Raw genomic sequence first — 24613 nt, forward strand, 5'->3', positions numbered from 1 at the left:
ATGTATTAAATGAGGGAAATTGTATTGCATAGGATTCCTTTGGTATTTAGATGTTATTGTCAATATTAATCTAGATACTAATCCAGAAATCATGAGAAGTCTTTTTTTCAAATGCTATTTGTATTTACATAGAATAGAAGTTGAAAGAAAATATTGGCTCATTAAGTGGAAATATTTTGTAACAGAAAATGAATGTATGAAAAAGTACATTCATATAAAATAGGAAATGCATGGAAAATATGCATTCATGTAAAAGTTCCATTTATGTAAAAATTGGCATATCTATGTCAAGTGAACTGTCTCAATAGCGAGTGAAAAAGGATTGCTTCAAGATTGCTTTTGTCTGTAGCACTCTCTTAAAAAAATCAATCCAACTCTCTTTTGTTAAATGTCTGCTATTACCTTGTCTCTTAAATGTTTATTCAGCTGTCTTAGAACAATGCAGGCTGTGGTTGGGATGTTACATTCAGAGACAAAGTTCCGCATTCAGAGAGGACTTTATTCTTTGCCTCCTCTTTAAATTCTAATCTTTTGAGCCATGTTGCTTAAATTAGTTTACCAGTAAAATGTAAAGGAAGAAAGAATGGGTAAACAAAGAGTTCCCCAAGGTGTAATTAATGGTGAACACCGCCTCAAGAAAATATAAGCACAACTTTCAGTGAGATCCTTCAAACATGAGCCGTCCCGCTCTCAGAGAGTTTTGATTTCCATATTGTGGAGCACTCCAGAACCCTTCAAGGAAGTTCCACACATTTCTCTTCACTTCTCCGACTTCTTTTGTCTAGCATGGGCTGGTACATTTCAGCCACTACACAGTAAGCAGCGTGAGGTGCCAGAACTCCAATTTCAACAACTCTGTGAGCTCCTTCATATACCTTTTGTTCCTGTACATAAGGGGAAAAGTAAGATGACAAATGGCTTTCAGTTAGTCACTGATTTGCTCTATTATTAAGAAGTTGTCCACGGTCTCGGTAGTGGTTGGATTATAGGGTTTCTTCCCAGACACATCCTCTTTCTCCAGAGTCCTAGTTCAGAGCCTGATAAAGGGACAGGCCATGGCTGTGTACATGCGACATAAGGGCTGTTGACTGGTTGACTCAATGGCCAGAATCCCTTTTCCAAGAATTTATGCTGTGCAGTGAGGAAAATGGGGGAGACTTGGAGACCACTGTAGACATGCAACATGTGGCCAGAGACACGGATCAGGATCCTTTAAGACTCTCTTCTCTATCCGTCCTTCCCTGTCCCTTCAAAGCCCGGCAGCACTTTATTTCCTGTTTCTTCCTGTCCCTAAGACCACTTGTTTATTGGGAGTTTTATTAAGCTCCTCCCTTCCCCCTCTCCTTTTCTATTTGAACCAGTTTGAGTGAGTTTCTGTTCCTTACAACCATAGGAACCTTGTCTTAGATGGACACCAAAAAGGAACATTCAATTAACTATCAAACAAGATAAAGGCACATATGGTAGATTAAAATACTATAACAAAATTGGCCTAAATATATAATGCTGTGATCCAAAAGCCACTTAAAAAGAGTGTGTAAAATCCATAAAGATTAGTATTTGGGGTCATCAAATGGAATTCAATATTGTTAACACCAATCTTTAGATATGCACCAATCTTTAGATAGTCACTTTAATTTCTTCAGATTAACTAGGCAGGATGAAGTGGAGACCAGCTGAGCAAAGGCACACACACACACACACACACACACACACACACACATCTGATGGTGATGCCAGTCACAAATTGCTTATCAATGAGGGTGGAAGTGAGAAGGAATTGAAAAAAAAAAAGGTAAAGAAAAGTAAAAGGAATTGAGTGGCAAAAGAATGGACATACGTTAGAGCTAAAATGTTACTTAAATGAACAAAAGAAAAATACCAAACTTACCTATTCACCGGAACTTACCTTTCCTATTGAATTGTTAATTATAAAGACTCGATATACTAGCTCATAGTAATTTTCTATTGATACATTTTTTCCTTTTTGGTCTCTATATGGTAAACCTGGAGCATGAAGAATCACCAACAAAGATCCATTAACTTGAGTTATATTCATGACTGGAGGATCAATTTTCGCTGGAGAAAGAATGGGAAAATTTGACAAATCATTAAAATAACGTAATATTTCACATGGACACATTATACATAATAACAAGTCACTACTAAGTTCAGAGATCTGGTAAAAATCATTATGAAGAGATACTCTGACACCTAAAATATGCATGTCTGAGAATTCTCTTTAAAGATAATTTTTTATTTGCAAAGACTGGTACCTCCCGATTCAGCTTTAAGAGGACATTTATCAATCATTTCCCCAACTCATAGTGATTGTTTTGTAAAATGAGGTGTAAAAAGTTATTTGGGTGGAGATTTCAAATATTTTGTAGGTTCTTAAAGATGTGAAATTTTTTTTTTTAATTTTTTTTTTCAACATTTATTTATTTTTGGGACAGAGAGAGACAGAGCATGAACGGGGGAGGGGCAGAGAGAGAGGGAGACACAGAATCGGAAACAGGCTCCAGGCTCTGAGCCATCAGCCCAGAGCCCGACGCGGGGCTCGAACTCCCGGACCGCGAGATCGTGACCTGGCTGAAGTCGGACACTTAACCGACTGCGCCACCCAGGCGCCCCAAAGATGTGAAATTTCAAAGCAGCGTTAAAACCATTTGAAGACTTGTTGTTATAAAATTAATTCAACAGGGTTATGTTACATACTATGGAAGAGCATGGGAAGGATCCAGAGAGAGAATTTTCGGTCCTTGCATTTTGATATGATTAACCAGATCATTATGAACTAGGAAAGAAAATTGGATAAATTAACACTTTAATTTTCTTCATATTAACTAACGGCAATTCTAGGAAGAATTAATTCTATGATGGATTTGTTGTTGTCTTCCTTTTTGGTATTCGTTACATATTTTCAGTTTGTAAGTTCATATCTTCTATAATTCTTGAAAATCAACCATTCTTGATAGACAAGAATGATGATAGCTAGACAGCTAGACAGACAAGTGCATAAAGAGCTATATATGCTTTTCTTCTGGAATTTCAGTTCAACACCTGTTAGAATTTCTTACTTGATTCTCTATATATCTTAACTTTGGTTTTTCCATTTGTTTTCCTCAGCAGAGTATTCTGAATGGCTTTTTCAGACCTGTCTTCCAATCCACCAATTTACTATTCGACCATGTCTGAACTGGTCTTTAAGTCTCCAAATTAATTTTTTTCATTTCAATGATTTTTTTTTCATTTTGATGAGCTCTGGGTCTTTTTCAATCTATCTGGTCCTAAAAAATAATATTTTGCCTTTGATTATGCTTTTATTTTCTCTGTTATATCTTTAAACTTATTTATTTTGCTATATGCTTCCACTATTATAAGTACTTGAAGTGCTAGTAAGGTAGATGGCTGTTTCTTCCAAACTTGCTTATATTGATCTACTCCCTTGTGTTTTTGTTGTTGAGCACATGTTTAAAGTTGATACTTTCTTTTTTTGCTGCTTTGGTTTGGATTTTTTGATCTAATTTAACTTAATTTTTTTTTTTAAATCGGGGGACAGTGCGAAATTCCCCACGAACAGAAATTGTGCAGCTGAGTTCCCCTGCTTGAGGAAATTGCAGGTGTCAGAAAGACCTGAGTGCTTTGGATGACCTCTGCCTTGAGAGAACCATGTGATCATGGTATCTCCTCTGCCATGTAAGTATGAATTTTTAAATTAAAAAAAATTAATGTCTATTTATTTATTTATTTTGAGAGAGAGAGAGAGAGAGAGAGAGAGAGAGAGCACAGCAGGGGAGGGGCAGAGAGAGAGACACACACACACACAGAGAATCCAAAGCAGGCTCCAGGCTCTGAGCTGTCAGCACAGAGCCCGATGTGGGGCTCGAACCTACAAACCATGAGATCATGACCTGAGCCAAAGTCGGACACTCAACCAACTAAGCCACCCAGACATCCCTGAATTTTTAAATTTTAAATAAACTTTCATTAGCCTATAAGATAGATACTGACAAATAAGTAAATCATATGGCTCAACAAATCTTTACAAATAAACACTCCTGAATAGCCATCATCCAGATTAAGAAACATTACTAGCACCCTAGAAACCTCCTTCGTATTTTCTCCAATTACTTAACCCCAGAAGATAACTACAATTGTACTGATTTCTATGACCGCATATATCAGTTTTTGAAATCATGCAATATACACTTTTTTGTGACTGGTTTCTTTCTCTCTATATATATATATCTAGATCTAGGTCTATAGAGAGATATAGATATAGATAGATATAGGTATATAGATATATAGTCATATAGATATATAGATATATAGATATAGGTATATAGATATATAGTTATATAGATATATAGATATATAGATATATAGATATATAGGTATATAGATATATAGATATAGTAATAGGTATGGATATAGATATAGGTAGATACAGACGCAGATACTTAAATTATGGGCTGAATTGTGGCCCCTGCAAATTCATAGGATGAAGTCCTAAGCCCCCTGTACCTCGGAATATGACCCTGTTTGGAGACAGGGACTTGGAAGCGGTTAATTAAAGTAAAATGAAGCCATATTGACTTCATGGGTGGTATTGGTGGGCTTTACTCCAATATGACTGGTGTCCTTACAGGAAGAAATGGACATGCGTGAGCACAGAGGGATGACCATGTGAGGACACAGAGAGAAAGCCAAGCCAAGGAAGAGAGGCCTTAGAAGAAACCAAACCTGCTGATACTTTGGTCTTGGACTTCTGGCTGAAGAACTGTGGGAAAACAAATTTTTGTTGTGTCAGCCAGGGAATCTATGGTATTCCGTGACAGCCCTACCAAACTAATGTATATATTATGTAGTATATATATACTAATCAATATTGTTGCATGTATCAAGAGTTCATTCTTTTGATTGCTATGTAGTATTTTTTTAAAAATGTTGATTCATTTCTGAGTGAGAGAGCATGAGCAGGGGAGGGGCAGAGAGAGAGAAAGACAGAGGATCCGAAGCAGGCTCTGTGCTGACAGCAGCAAGCCTGGTGTGGGGCTCAAACTCACGAACCGCGAGATCATGATCTGAGCTGAAGTCGGACAGTCAACTGACTGAGCCACCCAGGGGCCCCTATGTAGTATTTAATTATATGTATATCACAATTTATCTATTGACAGGCTTAGGTTGTTTTATGTAGGTTTAGCTTTTATAGATATTTCCATGCTTCAGGAGACCTACCAATTTATATTCCCTTTAGTGGCATATGAAAGTTCCCATTGTTCACATTCTAACATTTGGCATTATTATTTTTAAAAAAATTAATTTGGGCTATTCTGGGAAGTGTGTTTCATTGTGTTCATTGTGTTTTTAAGTTGCATTTCCCTGATGACTAATGGAGTTTCACGTGTTTATTGGCCATTTGGATGTCCTCTTCTGCGAACAGCTGTTTCAGTATTTTGCCCATTTTTTTAAATTGGTTTCCTCGTCTTCTTCTAATTAATTCGTAAGAGTTCTTTGTACATTCTGAGCACAGTTCTTTGTCAAATATAGCACTGTGAATATTTTCTCTCTGGGATTTGTGTTTTCATTATTTTAATGGTACGTTTTGATAAACAGAAGTTCTTAATTTTCGTGTAGTTCAATTTATCAGTTATTTCCTTCATCAGTAGCACTTTTTGGGGATCTGGCTATGCCAAAGCCATGAAAATATTCTCCCACGTTATCTTACAGAATAGGAGGCAGCAAATATTCTCTGTAAAGGGCCAGATAATAAATACCTCAGGCTTTTGGGCCGCATGTGTCTCTGTTGTAACTGCTCAACTTCGCCATGGCTTGCAGTGCAAAAACAGTCACAGGCAAAATGTAAACGAATCGGTGTGACTATGTTACAATAAAACTTTATTTACAAAATTAGAAGCAGGCAATTTGGCTCACAAGCTGTACTTGCTAAGTTTTATTGTTTTCGTCCAGCCAGACTCGGTTTTGTAAATGGGTGACGTAGGGGAACAAGACTTATTATTTTCCCAACTGATCTAATCTCGTTTAGACCATAGTGATGCCACTGAACTAAACTATGAACATAAATCAAATGATCGTATATGTGGGTTGTGTTGCTTCTCAACACTGTATTTGGTTTTGTGTCTGCAGGGTATCCCTGTGGCACCATCAACCTGGTACAATCTCAAGATGGTGTTTTCTGAAACTCAAAAGTTCGATATATTTGAATCTCAAGCCTTTATGAATTTAGGAAACACCTGACTGCTGACAGAGTGGAGACAAAAACACACACCCTCCTTTGTTTCCTCTCTTTCTCAGAAGGGCTCTCCCTAGTCTGTTCTTTTATTTATAGGAGCTCTTCGAGGGTCTAAGATTTTATGAGGGTACTAGTTGTAACTCCCCACCCTGTGTAGACCTACAGCCTTGTCTCCTGCCCCAGGGGTGGGGGCTCTTACCACTTAGGGTCTAGTTCCCAAGTCTGGGAAAATGCCCTCAAGGACAGCAAGGCTTCCCTTTGTTTCCCCTCTGGTTTCCCCTCTGGTTCCAGTTACTTTGCTTTGGAGGCCCAGGAGATTTCCTTTATTTTCTTTTATGTTCTTCTGTACAGTTAAAAAAGAGGTTATGTTTTATCCAGACTTTCTAAGCATTTTAGAAGAGGACAGTTTCTACCATCACAAACCCCCACCCCATCCCATTTACTCTGAAACCAAAAGTTGTTAATTCACTTTTCAATTGTCGGAAATTTTGCCTAATTGTTTTGAAGGTGAAGGATTTCCCCCTTTTTTACACTTTAATTTTGTGAAGTGGTTGATATTTAATCCTGCTTGTGATTTCCTTGCTCCAAATTTGAGTGATCAAGTTACCATAGACCCCTTGTCTGTCTCTTGCAAGATGAGAAGAGTTACTGCTTTTTGTAGGCTAGTTTAATGTATGTTTAATGTTCTCCTGGATAAAACACATTTCTAACATTCTTGTCACATATCTAACACCAAAAAAACAAAAACCAAAAAAAAAAAAAAATCCAGTCCTCTTTTTAAAATGTGACTCAGAGTTTAGACTTACTTCAATTGGTAGACATTAGTTAAAGATGAATACTGGCAAGGTTAAATACTACTGTGTATTTTCTTTCTCACTAATGTATTTATACATAAACTGATAATCCTTGCCCCTTCTGGCCCAAGCTGTTATTATTGAAAAATTTTCTTTTAATCATATGCATGCAGAACCTGTCCTTTGAATGTATGCATTCATTATCTTAAATTTTTATTGTTTGATGTGATATTTAACCTTAAATACAGGTGAAGTATATATTTCCAGTGTTGGCCTAGAATTCCAGTGAGCCCGGCTGCAGATATCACAGGAGCTCCTACTGTGTGGTCCATGATGCTGAGCTTTGTAACTGAGTGACCATTCTTGACCCATGCACTGAATTGTGATTTTGTTACAATGGACAATTTAAGATTACTTTATCTCCCAAGACCAATTCATTCGACTGCTCTCTCCTTGAAGCATTAGCTTCCTGGAGCATTCACAAATATAATGGACTCACTGGTTTCCTCCTACTTTGTACTCAGGCATCCTTTAAATACCTGGACTTATTCAACTCTCCTCAATACTTTCTGCCTAGACAATCCTATCAACGCCCATTGTACTACATGCAAATGACTCACAAGTTTGTGTCTAATAGAGTCCTGGATCTGCATAGCTATTTCCCTTAGATATCTGAAAAGCATGTTAAACTCAACATATTCGAAACTGACTTATGGTCTCCATTGTTCTGCATCCCATCAAACTGGTCTTTTCCCATCGAGTGGCATCCAAAAATATCTCAGTGATTCATCCGGTTATGCAAGCCAGAAGCTTGGAAGTCATCTTTGACATGTACCTTCTTCCTTACTTCTTTATGCAACCCATCTCCAGGCCCTGCCAATTTTTCCTACCAAGTGTCCCTTCAATGATAAATTTTCTATAGTCCTTTCCATTATTCTAATTTAAGCCAAATCCTGTCTCTTACAGGCCAGTACAGGAACTCACTAACTCACTTCCTTGTATCCAGTCTCTTCGTTTTCTGATCTGTACTTCCCAAATACAGCCAAATCGATCTTTCCAATACACAAATCTGATCACATCATCCCCTGATTAAAATCACTTTATATCTTTCTGGAGGATGCTATAACTTCCTAATAGAAAATTCTCATTCCTGGTCTATCTCTCCAGTCCCATCTTATTTCACAGCCCCTCTGCCTGCCCCTCGTCACCATGCAGCTGTCTTTCAGTCTCTTGTACCTGTCAGGCTTCCTCCTGCTAGAGGGCCTTTGCCAATGCTATGCCCTTTGCCTGGACTTGTCCACCTTTTCTTATCTAGTTAACTTCTATTCATCTTTAGATACCAGCTCAAGTGTCATTTCCCCAGACATGCTTTTCCTGACATCCCTGATCGTGTCCCTCCTTGACTAGGCTCTCATAGCACCGTGGGTCTGTTTTGTGCCACCTGTCATTGGTATCCTTTTATGTTTGTTTGTATTATTATTTTATTAAAGTCTGTCTTCCCCGTTGAACAGGAATCTCTATGAAGAAAGAAACTTCTTTGTGTCTTCTGTGCTTGCTATTTTCTCCCCAGGACCTAGTACAATGCCCAGAACGTAGGAAGTGCTTTATAAATACTTGCTGAATGCATAAAGTCATTCAGCCATTACTGAATGATTTTTAAGTCATTCCATTAGAAACTCAGATCTATTCCAAAACTCCACAACTATTTTCAATTCAAGAAAATATGGCTTTAGATAAGACTAAAATCATATTGAGCCTCAAATGCTGCTTTAACTTAAGTTTTTTTTTAATGTTGTGTTGTCCCTAGATAGATACCAGGAGTCAGAACCCCTTAACCTAAAGCAACACCCTGTTGTTCAGAAATGGATCTCACATTAAGTCAGTGCATCCAGTTGATTCATTAAGCCTGTATCATAGACTCTAGTAACATGCTGTTCTATTATCCCTAACAACATGCTTTTCAAAACATTTTTTTCAGAAAGCCTCAGGACCTGTGGCAGGAGAGGCAAACAAAGCTGGAGGTAAGGAAACAGGCAAGTGAGCAGGGCTCTTGCTGTCTCTTCAACAAGAGTAGCTCCAGTTTTGACTATGTGATGCACTGCTTTCTTACTCTTCTTCTTAAGTGGTCTTGGAAGAAGGTTTTTGTTGTTTTTTAGAGGTTTGTTCCTTCCTGGGGCAGTCATACAGAAAGAACACAAAACCTTCTTAATGCAACACTATCTCAATTTAGGTAGAATTGAGTCAAAACTTCAGCTCATCTCAGCCAACATCTTTGGCTCATCTTACCAACTAGCCTAACGGATCACCCTCAAGAAAGCTTTGTTTGAGAAATAAATTTGAAGTTGACCCCATCTGTAGGTTTGAATATAGTAATTAAACTACTCTGCAAATTCCCCTCAGTGCTGTGTATCAGCCTAGTTGTGCAGTCTCCTTTCCTCCACCAGAGAATTGCTGAAGTGAATTGGGCTTCACTCTCAAGTTATTCCAAGAAATACTGTACTGGAGGCCACGGGTAGTTTACTCAATTGCCATTCTATTCTCTTACTGGTTGAAGATTTGCAAAACTAAAGATGTCTTTTTCTAAATTCAATTCCATCTAGCATTCTGGACATGATCTAATTAGTTTGGATTTAATTGGACATTACACTAGTTAAGGTCATTAGGGTGAGATTTGGAAGCAATGATGCTACCAGTTTTATGATAAATCTTTCATCCTTTCCCAGAGGGTAATTGTGAATTGGAGAAAGGTAAGTATAGACTCTGGCCAGTAATGGGACCCTGGTTCTCAGTTGATAATAATTTCTGGGGACTCAGAATACCTCTTATAGTGCATTCTTATAGTGGTCAGGCAATGAAAGTAAATTTAATAAGATATACACCACAACTAACAGAATTCATTTCCATTCTGGTTCCCTGATCTGTGGCATGGAAGTTATGATGGGATGAAAGGCCAAGTGGAAGCCAATGGAATTTCTCTTTTGAACAAAATTTGTCCATCAAAAACACCTTGAAAAATGCCGGGGTAGTGAAATGTGTCACTTCCCCCACTTAAGTCATTTATTTGAATTGTACCCTCCTCTCCCCAAACCATGGATCATAAATAATTAAAGGGATAATTGTACATGTACTCAGGTGACGACCACGGTGTAATTGCTATTCAGTTACAGTGTCTCTGTTCTGGAGTCAATCAATAGAGCTATTGTTTGGGGAATTTTTTCCTCCTTTTGTCCAATAATTAGAAAGCATCAGAACAATTTCTTTTCACTTGGCTTTCATTGTCATCTGGATCTTTATCACATACAGTCTACAGAGTCTTTGATATTTTTACCACGGGATATCATGACACTGATTGGACTTGGTATGCCTAGAGTTCTAGGCACTATAGATGCTTGAGTAAGAAACATTTTATAGAAACATGTTGGAGTAAGAAACACGTTGGAGCTATATTTCCTCTGGGGTTTGTTGAGACATTTCCTCTCAAGTGAAAGACAAGCTATTTCACTTTGCATCCCCTACTGCTAAGAAAGGTTCACTGGGTTTGTTGGGCCTCTATGCATTTTGTAGGAAACACATACCGTATTTAGATGTGCTACCCATTTGCAAAGTAACCCATAAGATTTTCAGCTTTGAGAAGGACCCAGACTAAATGACAGACTTCTCAACCAGTTCATGTTGCAAACAAGCTACTCTACCACTTGTCTTTGATGATCCAGAAAATCCAACAATTTTCAAAGTATCTGTGACAGATCAGGATGCTATTTAGAGACTGGCAATTCTAAGTCCCTGGATGTTTTGGAACAAAGTCATACCCACTTTTCCCATAGGAAACAACTATGTTTCTTTTGAAAAAAGCTCCAGATTTCCTTGTTCCTGAACCCTGATAGAAAATGAATGCTTAAATCAAGGGATATCAGGGAGCCATGTGGTCTGAGTTTCCTATCACAAACTGGATGTCCTCTGATACAGAAACTCATAAAATGCAAGTGGAAACAGATTATAGGAGTCTAGCCTCTAGCAGGTCTTAACATCAAATTAATTCACAAAAGTAGGTGGTTTATCCTCTCAGTACAACTACACATACTGTCTTATCACTTCTTCCTCCTTTATAGTTATGGCATCTTGAGGAGTCCCCTATGACTAGTTAAGAAGAAAAAAAAGAAGCCTGTTTCCCAGAAGGTTCTGCATGACATGATGGCACTGGCCAGAAGTGGACTGCTACAACATTATGTACACTCAGTTGGTGGCAGGAGGTCTGGGTAAGAGGTATGTGGAGGGACCCTGAAGCAAATATTTCTGTGTCCATGTGAATGCAAAGCAATATACACCTACCAAAAGGAAGCTTTCAAAAATCTAGGTGGATATGAAATTGCAAGGGACCCAGAATAGCCAAAACAATCTTGAAAAAACAAGAACAAAGTAGGAGGGCTCACACTTTTCAATTGCAAAGTTTGTTCCCAAGCAACAGTAATTAAGGCTGTGTGGTACTGGCACAAGGATAGATGTATAGATCATTGGAATCAAAGTGAGAACTTAAAAATAAACCCACAGGTCTATGATTAACTTTTTTTCACCAAGAGCACCAAGATCATTTGGAGGGAAAAGAATAGTCTTTTCAACAAATGACACTAGTCTTTTCAAACAACTGGATAGCCATTTATAAAAGAAGGAAGGTGGACCTTTACCTCACACCATATATAAAAATGAACTCGATGGAAAAAGATCAAAATGTAAGAGCTAAATCTATAAAACTCCTTTAAAAACTTCAGATATACCTCCACAGCCTTAGATTTGGCAAGAGATTCATAGATATTGCACCAAAAGCACAAGCAGCAGGGAAAAAATAGATTGACCTCATAAAAAATACAAAAATTTGTGTTTCAAATCACTCCACCAAGAAAGTGGAAAGACAAACCATAGAATGGGAGAAAATATTTGAAAATCACATATCTGACTAAGGACTGGTATCCATAATATATTAAGAGCTCTTACAACTCAATAATAAAAAGACAATCTAATTTAATAATGAGCAAAGGAGCTAAATAGCTAATTCTCCAAGAGACGTTTGCAAACAGCCAATATGCACATGAAGAGATACTCAACACCATTAATCATCAGGGCAATGCAAATCAAAACCACAGGATACCACTTCATACCCACTAAGACAGCTATAATCAAAAGGTTAGGTAAGTGTTGCTAAGGACGTGAAGAAATCATAACCCTCATACACCGCTGATGGGAATGTAAAATGGTGCAGCTGCTTTGGAAAACAGTCTGGCAGTTCCTCAAAGGATTAAACCTAAAGTCACTATGAGATCTAGGGATTCTACTCCTACATATATACCTACAAGAAATAAAATCATTTGTTTACACACAAACTTGTATATGAGTGTTCATAGAAACACTATCATAGCCAAAATGGAAAAACAATTCAGATGTCTATCAGCTGAGCAAACTGTGGCATATTCATATACTAGAACATTATTCAGCCACAAAAAGAAGTGAAGTGCTGATACACGCTACAACATGAATGAACCTTAAAAACATTATGCTAGGTGAAAGTGGCCTGCCATGAAAGACCACATATTATATGATTCCACTCACGTGAATTGTCCAGAACTGAGAACTCTATAGATATAGAAAGTAGATTAGTCATTGCCTTGGGCTAAGGGACTGGAGAAATGAGAGAATAGGATGGTGATAGCCGAAGAGTGGGGCGTTTCTTTCTGAGGTGATGAAAATGTTCTAAAATGGACTATAGGTGATGGTTGTAATGTCTGCGAATATACTAAAAACCGCTGAATTGTACACATGATATAGGGAACGTAAGGGGTGCCAATTATATCTCAACAAAGTTGTTTTAAAAACTCCAGGTGGAGGCAGTGAAAACTTATTTCCCCAGTGTCTCATACTTGCTCCATAGGCTCATGAGCAAAATGGTTGTGTGAAAGGAACAGAGACTTTATATAGATTCAACAACATGGACTTCCCTTTTCAAAGCTGGATTGACACCACTGAATAGAAGAGGACCAGTGCTGAACCCTAGTATAGTTCACTTTATATAGTAGATATATATATATATTTTATCCCTTCCAACAGGGAGGGGAAAAGAGGGGAATAGACACTTTTCTGATTATAGATTTGTCTTCTCTGCATCAACGCTTTTATCAGCAGACCCCCTGACCATGAATGTAATGGATGCCTTATTCATGAGCATAGTACCTGACGAGACGTTGTTTATGACAGAAGAACTAAGTCAATGTGGAAGAGGTGAAGTCACTCTCATACCCACAGGAGTATTTGACCTTCTGATATATCCCATCACTTAGAAACCCCTGGTTTTATGGGAAGGTAAAGTGGCTAATTGAAAACTCAGTTTGAGAGCACCTTGTGAAGTTGAACATGAACTGGTATATGCTCTAATCTTGTGACCAGTATATGGTGATATTTCTTCCGTAGACAGCACTCACCAGTCTAGGATATAAGAAGTAGAAATGGGAGGGGCAATTCTTGCTGTTAAACATGATGAGCAACTCATGAAATGGCTTGTTTCCAATACACTTGATTAGAACAACAATGGTTTCAAAAAATTGGAAATTGAGACCGCCTCCTGACTGTTTGGAGCTCTTTATGCCATTTAAGCAACACGGAGAAAATGAGATCCTGTGTTGTCTAGGGCAATTGGTTCTGACTCTCCAGGGGAAGCAGAGTTGCTATATACACAACAGGGTCAGGTAGAAGTCTGCTTAGTGTCCCCTGGGATGCCTCTTAGAACTCCTACTTTCAGTGATAAAAATTAATGTAAAATTATGTTCAACTAATATGGTAAAGATTAAAAAGACTTAAACTCCTCAAGAGTGAAGAGCTGAGGTGCTACCTGGAAAGAAAGCAGATGTTGAGTTAATAATGAGAAAAGTTATAAATATTAACTACAGCTACATGACTAGTCGCAGTTTTAAGGACTGTTGTAGATATCCATATTTTCTTTCTTGTTTTGTTATGCATGTTTTTGTACATGTAAATTAAGCGCTTTCCTTTTACTCTTTCCCTTTTGTTCACTATTTTATATAAGGTCGGTTGGTCATGGTTTCTTATAACTTATATTTTAAGTTATATTATTCTAGGACTATGACTGAGAAAAAGAGTATATGTCATTGAGGAATGGATACAAGAACAAGCTTTTGGTCTTCCCTTTGGGGAGATGACTAAAAGTCTTAATTTCGTCAACAGAGAATCTTTCTGAAGAGTATTTTCAAGAACTTATTCCCCATGCTCAGAAAAGGACTAGACTTCTTTCTTAGTGCCTAAAACTACTTTTTTGTCCTAGCAGGTAATAATTGGGTAGCAGGCTAGACTATGAGCTCTGCAGTCAGATGCCATAGAATGTGAATCCTGACTTGGGTTGTACAGGCCATGAGACCTGGCCACGTACTGGAGCCTCTGTGCCTTGGTTTTGTGGGCTATAAAATAAAGATAGTAAAAGCCATCTTTGGGGGTTGTTCGGAGAATTAGATCAAATGAGATGATGGTGTAGACCTCAGTAAAAGCCGTCTTCTAGGGTTGTTCTGAGAATTAGATCAAATGAGATGATGGTGTAGACCTCAGCAAAGCACAGGGCCTGCTCTATGGGGCTCCTTGGGGTCAGGAAGAGCAAATGTAAAGGAACTCCATGGAACTCACTTTCCCACCAGGGAGTGAAGCGCTGTGTCATGGTCCAGCCTGAGCGGATCCCAGCTGAGATGGTCCTCACCCTTCCATAGTAAGGTTCCTGTATATCTGATGTTTCATTGGTAAGGTCACAAAAGGATTCGAGAATACCCCAACAGTCCTCTTTATTTTTCCATTGTCTCTGTCCATACCTATAGAAGGAAAAGACAAAGATCTGAGGGTTTTTTTTTTCTTCCCATTGAAGGAGTCATCCATTTTTTTCAGTCTATGAATATTTTAAATGAGTTGAGATTTGTCCTCCAACATCAGCACCCCTGTGAAAGCTTATGGCTACTCTCATCAAGTATCTTTTACAAATATTTTATTCTTATTAATCCAAGTGTTATCGTGCTGAAAGAAAAACTCCACACAGACACCTTCTGTATCCATAGCAAAGGGGTTTCAGGGTTTTTAATACTTACTGAAGTTATTCTTCTAGTATATGAACCAACTTCCACTTTTGAGTACTAGCTTCCCACATCCTTAATGCTTCTGAGGTTTCAACCCTGTGGTTTTCTTCACTTCTCATCAGCCTGCTGTTGAGTAACGTGGCCGATTCTGAGAAGTCACTACCACTTTTTATCTCAGGTGTTGCTTACCCAACACATCTGGTCACTATTTTTGTTGAAAATGGGGCAGGGGTTAATAGTGAGGAAATCCTGTAATTAGGAACTAGGTGTGAAGGAGGGGAGCCCATGATAGAAAGGTCTGAGTCAAAGAAACAGGTTGACTCAGCCCAGGACTATGGGACGATGTAACAGCAACAGGGAAGATTAAAACTTCCCTTCCTTTTCTGTCACAAATCAGAAAAGACACAGGAAGACGATGGTGGAAACAGAGTGGAAATTAGAAGCTGGGGCGAAAGTCTTCCCAAAATGTTTGAGAAAAGACTTGAAATCTAGCTTTCTGGCCATATAATGGCCTCTATACTCTGTAAACTATATAATGGCAACAGTGGCATTTTATCAAAGGACACCATTAGAGCAAAACCAGTGACATAAATTGAATACAGTTTGATGTCTTTTAATTGTTATTTATTGTTGAGACATTGCCTTTGCTAGCTACATTTAGTTGTTGTGGTTGGCTTCTCTTCTAACGTGGCAGCTCATTTCTTGTCCTATCCCAAATGGGATGTATATTAACAGTAGACCCACATGGATGGAATAGTACCATGTGCTTTCACCAAGTGAAAGATCTCAAAAATATAAATCTGCATTGTGCTCTTGAAAATACGATATACAGAGGAATGGATCCAGGCATTCTGAGTCTCATACAAGTTTGGGAGTATTCTTTAAGGAAAAAAAAAAACATTACAAATATAAAATTCTCCCATGGGATCTTAAAGTTTAATCTTCATTAGTTTCATGGTAAAACAACTTCTAATCCAATTTTAACACTGGACCATAAACAGGCCCTATTTATACCGCCTAAGGGGGAAGTATAAAAAAAAAATCCCTATATTCTGTATGCTGGAGTATCTCCAACTATGCACAAATCTGTTTTTAGAATGGAACAGTTTTTATTGGAAAGATGCATAAATTTTACAGCTGCTACACAAAATATGTTGAGAAAAGCAGCAGTATTTAGAGACTGAGAAACTTCTGGAAATAGTTCTTATGAGGTTAGCAAAAGGTTAATTAATGGGGAGATCTGACCTCAAGCCTACCCCCATGCTCTAGAGACATGGAATAAAAATTATGGAATAAAAAGTGTGATGTTGGTCCACAGCTACATCTGATGTTCTGAATTTCTAAGAAAAAACTCATGGGAGCGAAAGTGCAATATCTCCTGTCTCAGTATGTCTCATCCAGCATCTTAAACTGTGAAAGAGAAGGAGGAGGCTCGGAAAACCCCAAGAAGTGTATGAGTGGGAAAACCCGCCATTTGCAAATCAGGAGCTTGTGTGTCCAAGGCCTGGATCCAGGGAAGGAATTGATTGTATCTGATGTTTGTTTTAATTTTTTTTAAACTTTATTTATTTTTGAGAGAGAGAGACAGAGAGAGACAGAGAGACAGAGAGACAGCGTGTGAGCAGGGGAGGAGCAGAGAGAGAGGGAGACACAGAATCCGAAGCAGGCTCCAGGCTCCGAGCTGTCAGCACAGAGCCCGACACGGGGCTCAAACTCGCGAACTGTGAGATCATGACCTGAGCCGAAGCCAACCGACCTGAGCCACCCAGGCGCCCCTATTGTATCTGAGTTTTGATAACAATCCACCAGAAACATCGTGAAGAGCCCAGAGAGGAGCATGCAGCCGCACGCTCTGGTTTGTGTTTCGTGCTTACAGGAGCCATTCGTTTCTGAAAACAATTTTCTAAATTTTCAAAAATGGCTTTTCAATTACAAAATATATTGTGTACACTCATGTCCATGTGTCCCACAGCTTGTTCACCAATTATCAATAGCATCAAGTTAGTTGAGTGCCTACTATGGGCTAAACAACGTGCTTCCAACATTCACTAGATAAATATGTACCGAGAGGCCACTATGTGCGGGGCTCCGACGTGAAGCCAAAGGCTCGGCCTGTAAGATCTCGGTGCTGGGTCTCTGAGGGATGAAGCGTCTTCCCAACAGACTCACATCATCACGCATTTTGTGTCCCCAGGAAGCCTTCAAGGAGACACGGCCCTCCTGTCCCCACCTCTGCTTCTCAACCTCTCTGAAACTGAGAAAAAGATCCTAACGCTCCACTGCATTTTCGAACATGAAATTCTAGTGACCATCTCCATCAGCTGGAGGAAACGCTAATTACTTACATTTTATACTGTACGAAATAGATACTGCTGTTGCTGGTACAAGCCCTCCCAGGCTGCCAGTGCAAAATGTTGTGGAAATTTCGAGACTGAAAATGTACTCGCTGAGGCATCAGGGATTCATGGGCTGACTGGGTTTCTGGAATAAAAAGAGAAGGAAAAACATTGAACACGGATGCAGGCGCGATTGTTATTAGCACTACTTTTCAGTGTAATACCGGCATCAGGATCTCCTAAAATAGTTGCTGTAAGTGCAGATGGTGGAGGTGAAACCTAGAAGCCGACATTTTGGATCTTGAATGTGACCATTTTTTTTTTTTTTTCAACGTTTATTTATTTTTGGGACAGAGAGAGACAGAGCATGAACGGGGGAGGGGCAGAGAGAGAGGGAGACACAGAATCTGAAGCAGGCTCCAGGCTCCGAGCCACCAGCCCAGAGCCTGACGCGGGGCTCGAACTCACGGACCGTGAGATCGTGACCTGGCTGAAGTCGGACGCTTAACCGACTGCGCCACCCAGGCGCCCCATTGAATGTGACCATTTTTATGCACACTAAAGTTTTAGAAAAACTGTGTTCCTGACTGCACAAACGTAAGGGATATCCTTCCACCCCATTCCCAAGCTCCAGAGGAAGTAAATGGCAGCGAAGAAAATATTGTCCTCAGGTCCTTCCATGATGGCAAAGGAATATAATGACCAAGATGAAAAGCGCCACACCAAGGCCACTCACCCACCTTCCTTATTATTTTATTTTATTTTATTTTATTTATTTTTTAAACATCATTTATTGTCAAATTGGCTACCATACAATGTGTAAAGTGTGCTCTTGGTTTTTGGGGTAGACTCCCATGGTTCATCACTTACATACAACACCTAGTGCTCATCCCAACAAGTGCCCTCCTCAATGCCCATCACCCATTTTCCCCTCTCCCCCACACTCCCATCCACCCTCAGTTTGTTCTCTGTATTTAAGAGTCTCTTATGGTTTGCCTCCCTCTCTCTCCATTTGTAACTATTTTTTCCCCTTCCCTTCTCCCATGGGAACCAAACCTTCCCCCTTCTGTTAAGTTTCTCAAGATCCACATATGAGTGAAAACATATGGTACCTGTCTTTGTCTGACTGACTTATTTCACTTAGCAGAATACTCTTCAGTTCCATCCATGCTGCTGCAAATGGCATGATTTCATTCTTTCTCATTGCCAAGTAGTATTCCATTGTATACATAAACCACATCTTCTTTATCCATTCATCAGTTGATGGACATTTGGGTTCTTTCCATAATTTGGCTATTGTTGAAAGTGCTGCTAGAAACATTGGGATACATGTGCCCCTGTGAATCAGCGCTCCTGCATCCTTGGGATAAATTCCCAGTAGTGCTATTGCTGGGTTGTAAGATAGTTCTATTTTCAATTTTTTGAGGAACCTCCGCACTGTTTTCCAGAGCAGCTGCACCAGTTTGCATTCCCACCAGCAGTGCAAGGGGTTCCCGTTTCTCCACATCCTTTCCAGCATCTGTTGTTTCCAGAGTTGTTAATTTTAGCCACTCTGACCCGTGTGAGATAGTATCTCAGTGTGGTTTGATTTGTATATCCCTGATGAGGAGTGACGTTGAGCATCTTTTCATGTGTCTGTTGGTCATCTGGATGTCTTCTTTGGAAAAGTGTCTAGTCATGTCTTCTGCCCATTTCTTCACTGGATTATTTGTTTTTCAGGTGTTGAGTTTGGTTAAGTTCTTTATAGATTTTGGATACTAACCCTTTATCCGATACGTCATTTGCAAATACCTTTTCTCATTCTGTCGGTTGCCTTTCAGTTTTGCTGATTATTTCCTTCACCGTGCAGAAACTTTTTATCTTGATGAGATCCCAATAGTTCATTTTTGCCTTTAATTCCCTTGACTTCCGAGATATGTCGAGCAAAAAATTACTGTGGCTGAGGTCAAAGAGGTTGTTGCCTGCTTTCTCCTCTAGGGTTTTGATAGTTTCCTGTTTCACATTTAGGTCTTTCATCCATTTTGAGTTTATTTTTGTATATGGTGTAAGAAAGTGGCCCAGTTTCATTCTTCTGCCTGTTGCTGTCCAGTTCTCCCAGCACCATTTGCTAAAAAGACTGTGTTTTTTTCCCCCCCTGGATACTCTTTCCTGCTTTGTCAAAGATTAATTGTCCATACATTTGTGGGTACAATTCTGGGTTCTCTATTCTATTCCATTGGTCTACGTGTCTGTTTTTGTGCCAATATCATACTGTCTTGATGATTACAGCTTTGTAGTAGAGGTTAAAGTCTGGGATTCTGATGCCTCCTGTTTTGGTTTTCTTTTTCAATATTACTTTGGCTATTTGGGGTCTTTTGTGGTTCCATACAAATTTTAGGATTGTTTGTTCTAGCTTTGAGAAGAATGCCGGTGCAATTTTGATTGGGATTGCATTGAATATGTAGATTGCTTTGGGTAGTATTGACATTTTAACAATATTTATTCTCCCAATCCACGAGCATGGAATGTGTTTCCATTTCTTTGTGTCTTCTTCAATTTCCTTCACAAATTTTCTATAGTTTTCAGCATACAGATCTTTTACATCTTTGGTTAGGCTTATTCCTAGGTATTTTATGATTCTTGGTGCAATTGTAAATGGGATCGTTTTCTCGATTTCTCTTTCTGTTGCTTCATTATTGGTGTATAGAAATGTAATTGATTTCTGTACATGGATTTTGTACCCTGTGACTTTGCTGAATTCATGTATCAGTTCCAACGCCTTTTGGTGGAGTCTTTTGGGTTTTCCATGTAGAGTATCATGCTGTCTGCGAAAAGTGAAAGTTTGACTTCTTCTTTGTCAATTTTGATGCCTTTTATTTCCTTTTGTTGCCTGATTGCTGATGCTAGAACTTCCAACACTATGTTAAACAACAGTGGTGAGACTGGACATCCCTGTCATGTTCCTGATCTTAAGGGGAAAGTTCTCAGTTTTTCCCCATTGAGGATGATATTAGCTGTGGGCTTTTCATCTATGGCTTTTATGATGTTTAAGTATGTTCCTTCTATCCTGACATTCTTGAGGGTTTTTTTTAAACAATCACCCACCTTCCTAGGAGCCATTATGTTACGGCTACACTGAGACAAAATCTGGCCTGGGACCATTTTTGACTCTAGGAACTCAGCCCAGAACTCGGTTTCTCCTTTCTCAGGTTCTTTCTCAGTCTCTGGGTCTTGCCTCATTGGCCTCTAACCTCTACCAGGTGACCTGGCTTTATTTCAGGTAGATGAGCCTTTGCCGCCCCAGTCCTAAATGGCTGCACTTATCAGTTTGCATCTTGGCTCCAAGAACCCAAGCATAATTGCTGAGATGAACCTGTCCGTGCTATCAAGGGAGACTGCCCAAGACCCTGTTGTGTTCTGAAAAGAGTCTTGGCAATAATTGTGGCAGGAGAGGGGATAATTGTGTATTGGCGTGGCTTGTGTTTTCCTCCACAACTGATTGAATGAGTGACCCAATCTCACCTGCATTCAGTCCTATGGAAGCAAGGGATCTTGACAAAATTTTGTTCTAGAGTCTGTAGGAAACTAGAATATGTCACTAAAATATGCCTCTTTGACATAAAAAATATTGTGAGCTGAAGGCAATTAAGAAACAGCAAACACAGGAAAACTCTCTCCCTTGTCTGCCTAAAGGCAAGATACAAATTCTCTTTTTACTGGAGACGGACTTATCAGCCCAGAACGGCACCACGGGAGTCTGCAAACAAACCTTCTTCCATTAATTTCCTCCCATATATTTCCCTTACCACAGTCTGCCACCCTTGGAAGCCTACAACTGCTTTCCTGTGTCCTGTCATATCCCTGCAAAGGTATTGTTCTTCGTCGAAGATGCTAGATAAGCTGAAATGCTATTGAGTTACTCTTTGCTTATGTTCCTCCCTCGTGATGGGCGCTGCACACGTTAATAAACAATTTGTTTTTCTCTTGTTAATCTGTCTTTTCATTAAGGAGTCCCAGCTCAAAGCCTAAGATGGGCAGACTTGAAGTTTTGCCTCCCAACAAGTGTAAATTTTCTGATCAGGGATAGGAAGTCCAGCAGAAGGAGAGGACGTCGGGAAATATATCCTGCTCTTTTCCCTGGGTCCATCTTCCACCCCTCACCCCTCCAGGACGGCCTCCTGACTCCTGCTTCCCCCTGCTTTGTGTGGTCCCGCCCGAGGATCCCTGCACTGGCCGTTGCTCTCCCCGCATGCGTCATTTCTTTACCTCCTTCAAGTGTTTGCTCAAAAATCACTGAGGTGTCAGAACATACTTCTGAGCCCTGAGCCCGTGATCTCAGCTCTGAACATTTAAGATTTGTTACAGTCTAATAAAGGAGGCTGTTTCCTTACGTATTTGTTTTTACCAACCAAATACTGTTATTTGGTTTGTTTGCTTTTATTTTTCTTTTTTGGAACTCCTCCAGTGCATCAAATGCTGGTGTGTTCATGGTAAGAGTCTACGGCCAGCGTTGATTTTTCTCACGGGCATCACTACCGGATCAATCCTGTATAGCACATAAGCATTCCAGAAGTCCCAGGACACGATGCACACAATTTCCTAGAGGCTGCGCCTAGGGCTGATCTGCCACCCCGAGGAGTGTCGGCTCAATGCCCTTTATGTCCTCCGTCTCTGGATTTCTTTTCTCACTTTTACACCACCACCTCCGCCACCACCAACAATAATAGCAAATCTCAGTGCCGGGCACCGAGCGCTTGTACCTGCATTAACTCACGTAACCTGCCCAGCTCTCCTCTGAGAGAGGTACTCTTGCGGTCTCCCTCTTCCACACAAAATCGGTGAGGCTGATTTTGTACCCAAGCATCTGGCTGCAGGGTCTGCCTGTCACCCACCACAGAAACCAAAAGCAGAGCCTCCCTCAGCAGAGAGAAGTTAATGGTGGGGGAAGAAAAAAACACTGCACTGAGAGCCTGAGGGTATTCTTTCTCCTCCTCTTTCCCTCCTCCTCCTTCTGGCTGGCATTCACCGATCACTGGACATGTATGAACATCAAACGTTTATCAGGCACCGTGCTGGAAGCTTTATGTCTCATTTCGTATTCACAACCACCTAATAAGGTAGGCATTTTTAATACATGTTACAGATGGGGAAGCTGAGGCTTAAAGACTTTGTGGATCTTGCTCAAAGCTACAGGCCTGGTAACATGTAGAGCCAGAATCATTTTGGTAGTGCTTGAATTCCTGCCATATTTGGCTCAACAAGCCCTTGCTGTTGCCGCAGACCAAAGGTGCACTGTACTCAAATCCACACCTTTCTGAAAGAAGAGGGATTGAATTGTTTTTATGTTACCAGCCACTGAGTGTAGTCTTAGAACAGTTACTTGAACCATTTACACTGAGAGGTACCTGTTCACTGGGGGGGTTTAATGGCCTTGATCAGAGGCGTCTCGGGGTAAGATGTTCTCTGCTCTTGAAAAGTCCTCTGTGAAAACCAACAGCAAATTCTTACACGTAGCTTATGGTCTCTATTCTGTGCCAGGCACTGTTCTAAGCACTCAGTATATATTAACTGATTTATTCCTCCCAGTGACTCACAACCCCCTTTCTACAGATGAGGAAGTTGAGGCACAAGGGGGCCAAGTCAATTGCCCCAGGTTTTCTAGATGGTAAACGGCAGAGCTGGGATCCAGACTCGGGCAGTCTGGCTTAGGGGGCTGCTCATAATCACCATGCCACAGTGTCCCTTGAAGGCAAAGGAAGCGCTAAGGAGACAGAGAGGTGGGTGTCCCTATGTCCTGGGTGAAGTTTCTTGAATGCCTCCTCTTTGGTAGCTACTTATTAAGGCCGCATGGCGTTAGTCAGGCTGCAGACAGAAGTTGACCCCCTGTCTGTTCTGATCATTTCACGACAGAAGAAAGCTGACATTTTTACAAAGCCCAGAGAAGCACCAGTGCCGTTCCCAACAGTCCCTTGAGCAGACTCAGAAGACAAAGCCGTGAACAATTAAAAAGAAATGAAGCACTTACCCACTACACCAGTCAGGAGGAAACTGATGAGGAAGCCTAGAAAGCAATGTTTAGGCGTCATGGTTGCAATGTGACCGGTCAGACAACCAGTGCTGCCCTCAATGAGAGCACAGCTCTGGACAGAAGAGGAAACTGTAGAATCCTCATGCCGGACATCCCCTCGTGGGTTTAAGTGGTTCCTTGAAGGAACTACAATTTCATTTTTTAAATACATTATATTATTTATTATTTTGGGGTTCTTATAAAAGAATAAAAAACCACCAAAAGATAGGTGCGCTAAGTCACTTCAGTGTGGCAGCTTGTTTTCGTTGGGACTGGGACTTAGTTAGCTTTGAAAAGCCAGAACACTGAGGATTGGCGGAATGGAGGGCAGGGTGGGGCAGAAATTGTGCAAGGCACTCAAAGGTGAGGGAATAAAACAAGTCGTGAGCCTTCAGGGAATCTAGCCTCGGGAGGCAGAGAAGCTGCCTGCCAGTCACCAGGACTTGGCTGGCAGAGTGATTCCCGAGAATTGAACGTGGCAGGTGTAGCTATCTGGGCTCCTGGCAGTGGTTCGAGCTGGTCGGGTCTCTGGGAGATTCTTCCTTTTCCTCCCTTCTTGGAAGCTCTCTGACTAGCCTCCCTGGTACCTCACACCCTCCATACCCTCTGGCTCTCCACAGGGCTCCCTGCCCTACTGGTCAGTCTTCCCAGTCCATGATGGCCTTGGGCCCCACTCAACTCATGCTCTTTCTTTTCCATGCCCACCCTCCATTTCCAGCAAGCTGATAAAGATTTTGAGCTGTCAGACTAAATGTACCCTTAAAAGGTTGAGTGTGGAGAACAATCGTTCTGAGCTGCATTCTGTCTTTTTCCATATCTTCTTTGAAATCTGATCGAACTAGGTCATCTGTTCTTTGCCTATGATTCATTACACTCATTTTTCTCACCTATCTTTTTAACCGCATGTTTTTAGAGGCACCGGAATTATACTGAAAGCACACGAAGAAAATCATCTTTTTTTTTTTTTTTAATTAGGATTTTTAGGTCAAAAGAGGAAATATCTTCTTAGTCTCTTTTAAGTTCTTGGAAGAACAGCCTCTTGAGTGACTACTAGGGAGGGTTGCTAA

General features: G+C 40.2%; 1 protein-coding gene and 1 pseudogene across 1 annotated transcript; both read right to left on the minus strand.

Moving 5' to 3' along the window:
* On the minus strand, window positions 1-23683 carry IL22RA2 (interleukin 22 receptor subunit alpha 2). Its single transcript, XM_030314624.1, has 5 exons — window positions 23505-23683; window positions 17510-17645; window positions 14728-14906; window positions 1910-2079; window positions 1-884 (listed from the first exon to the last, which is right to left on the minus strand). The coding sequence occupies exons 1-5, from the start codon at window positions 23563-23565 to the stop codon at window positions 735-737; spliced, it is 696 nt and encodes a 231-aa protein (XP_030170484.1). The 5' UTR covers window positions 23566-23683; the 3' UTR covers window positions 1-734.
* Window positions 3554-3707, minus strand: LOC115515167 (annotated as a pseudogene).
* Window positions 23684-24613: the final 930 nt, after the last annotated feature.

Source organism: Lynx canadensis, chromosome B2 (genome assembly GCF_007474595.2).
Source record: "Lynx canadensis isolate LIC74 chromosome B2, mLynCan4.pri.v2, whole genome shotgun sequence".
Taxonomy (NCBI): Eukaryota; Metazoa; Chordata; class Mammalia; order Carnivora; family Felidae; genus Lynx; species Lynx canadensis.

Bases quoted from the DNA above. Each gene is read 5' to 3' on its own strand.
- IL22RA2 (XM_030314624.1), bottom strand. From the start codon at position 23,565: ATGACGCCTAAACATTGCTTTCTAGGCTTCCTCATCAGTTTCCTCCTG. The intron at 17,646-23,504 runs GTAAGTGCTTCA...TTTTTATTCCAG, and splicing joins CCTCCTGACTGGTGTAGTGG to AAACCCAGTCAGCCCATGAA. The intron at 14,907-17,509 runs GTAAGTAATTAG...TTCCTTCTATAG, and splicing joins TATTTCGTACAGTATAAAAT to GTATGGACAGAGACAATGGA.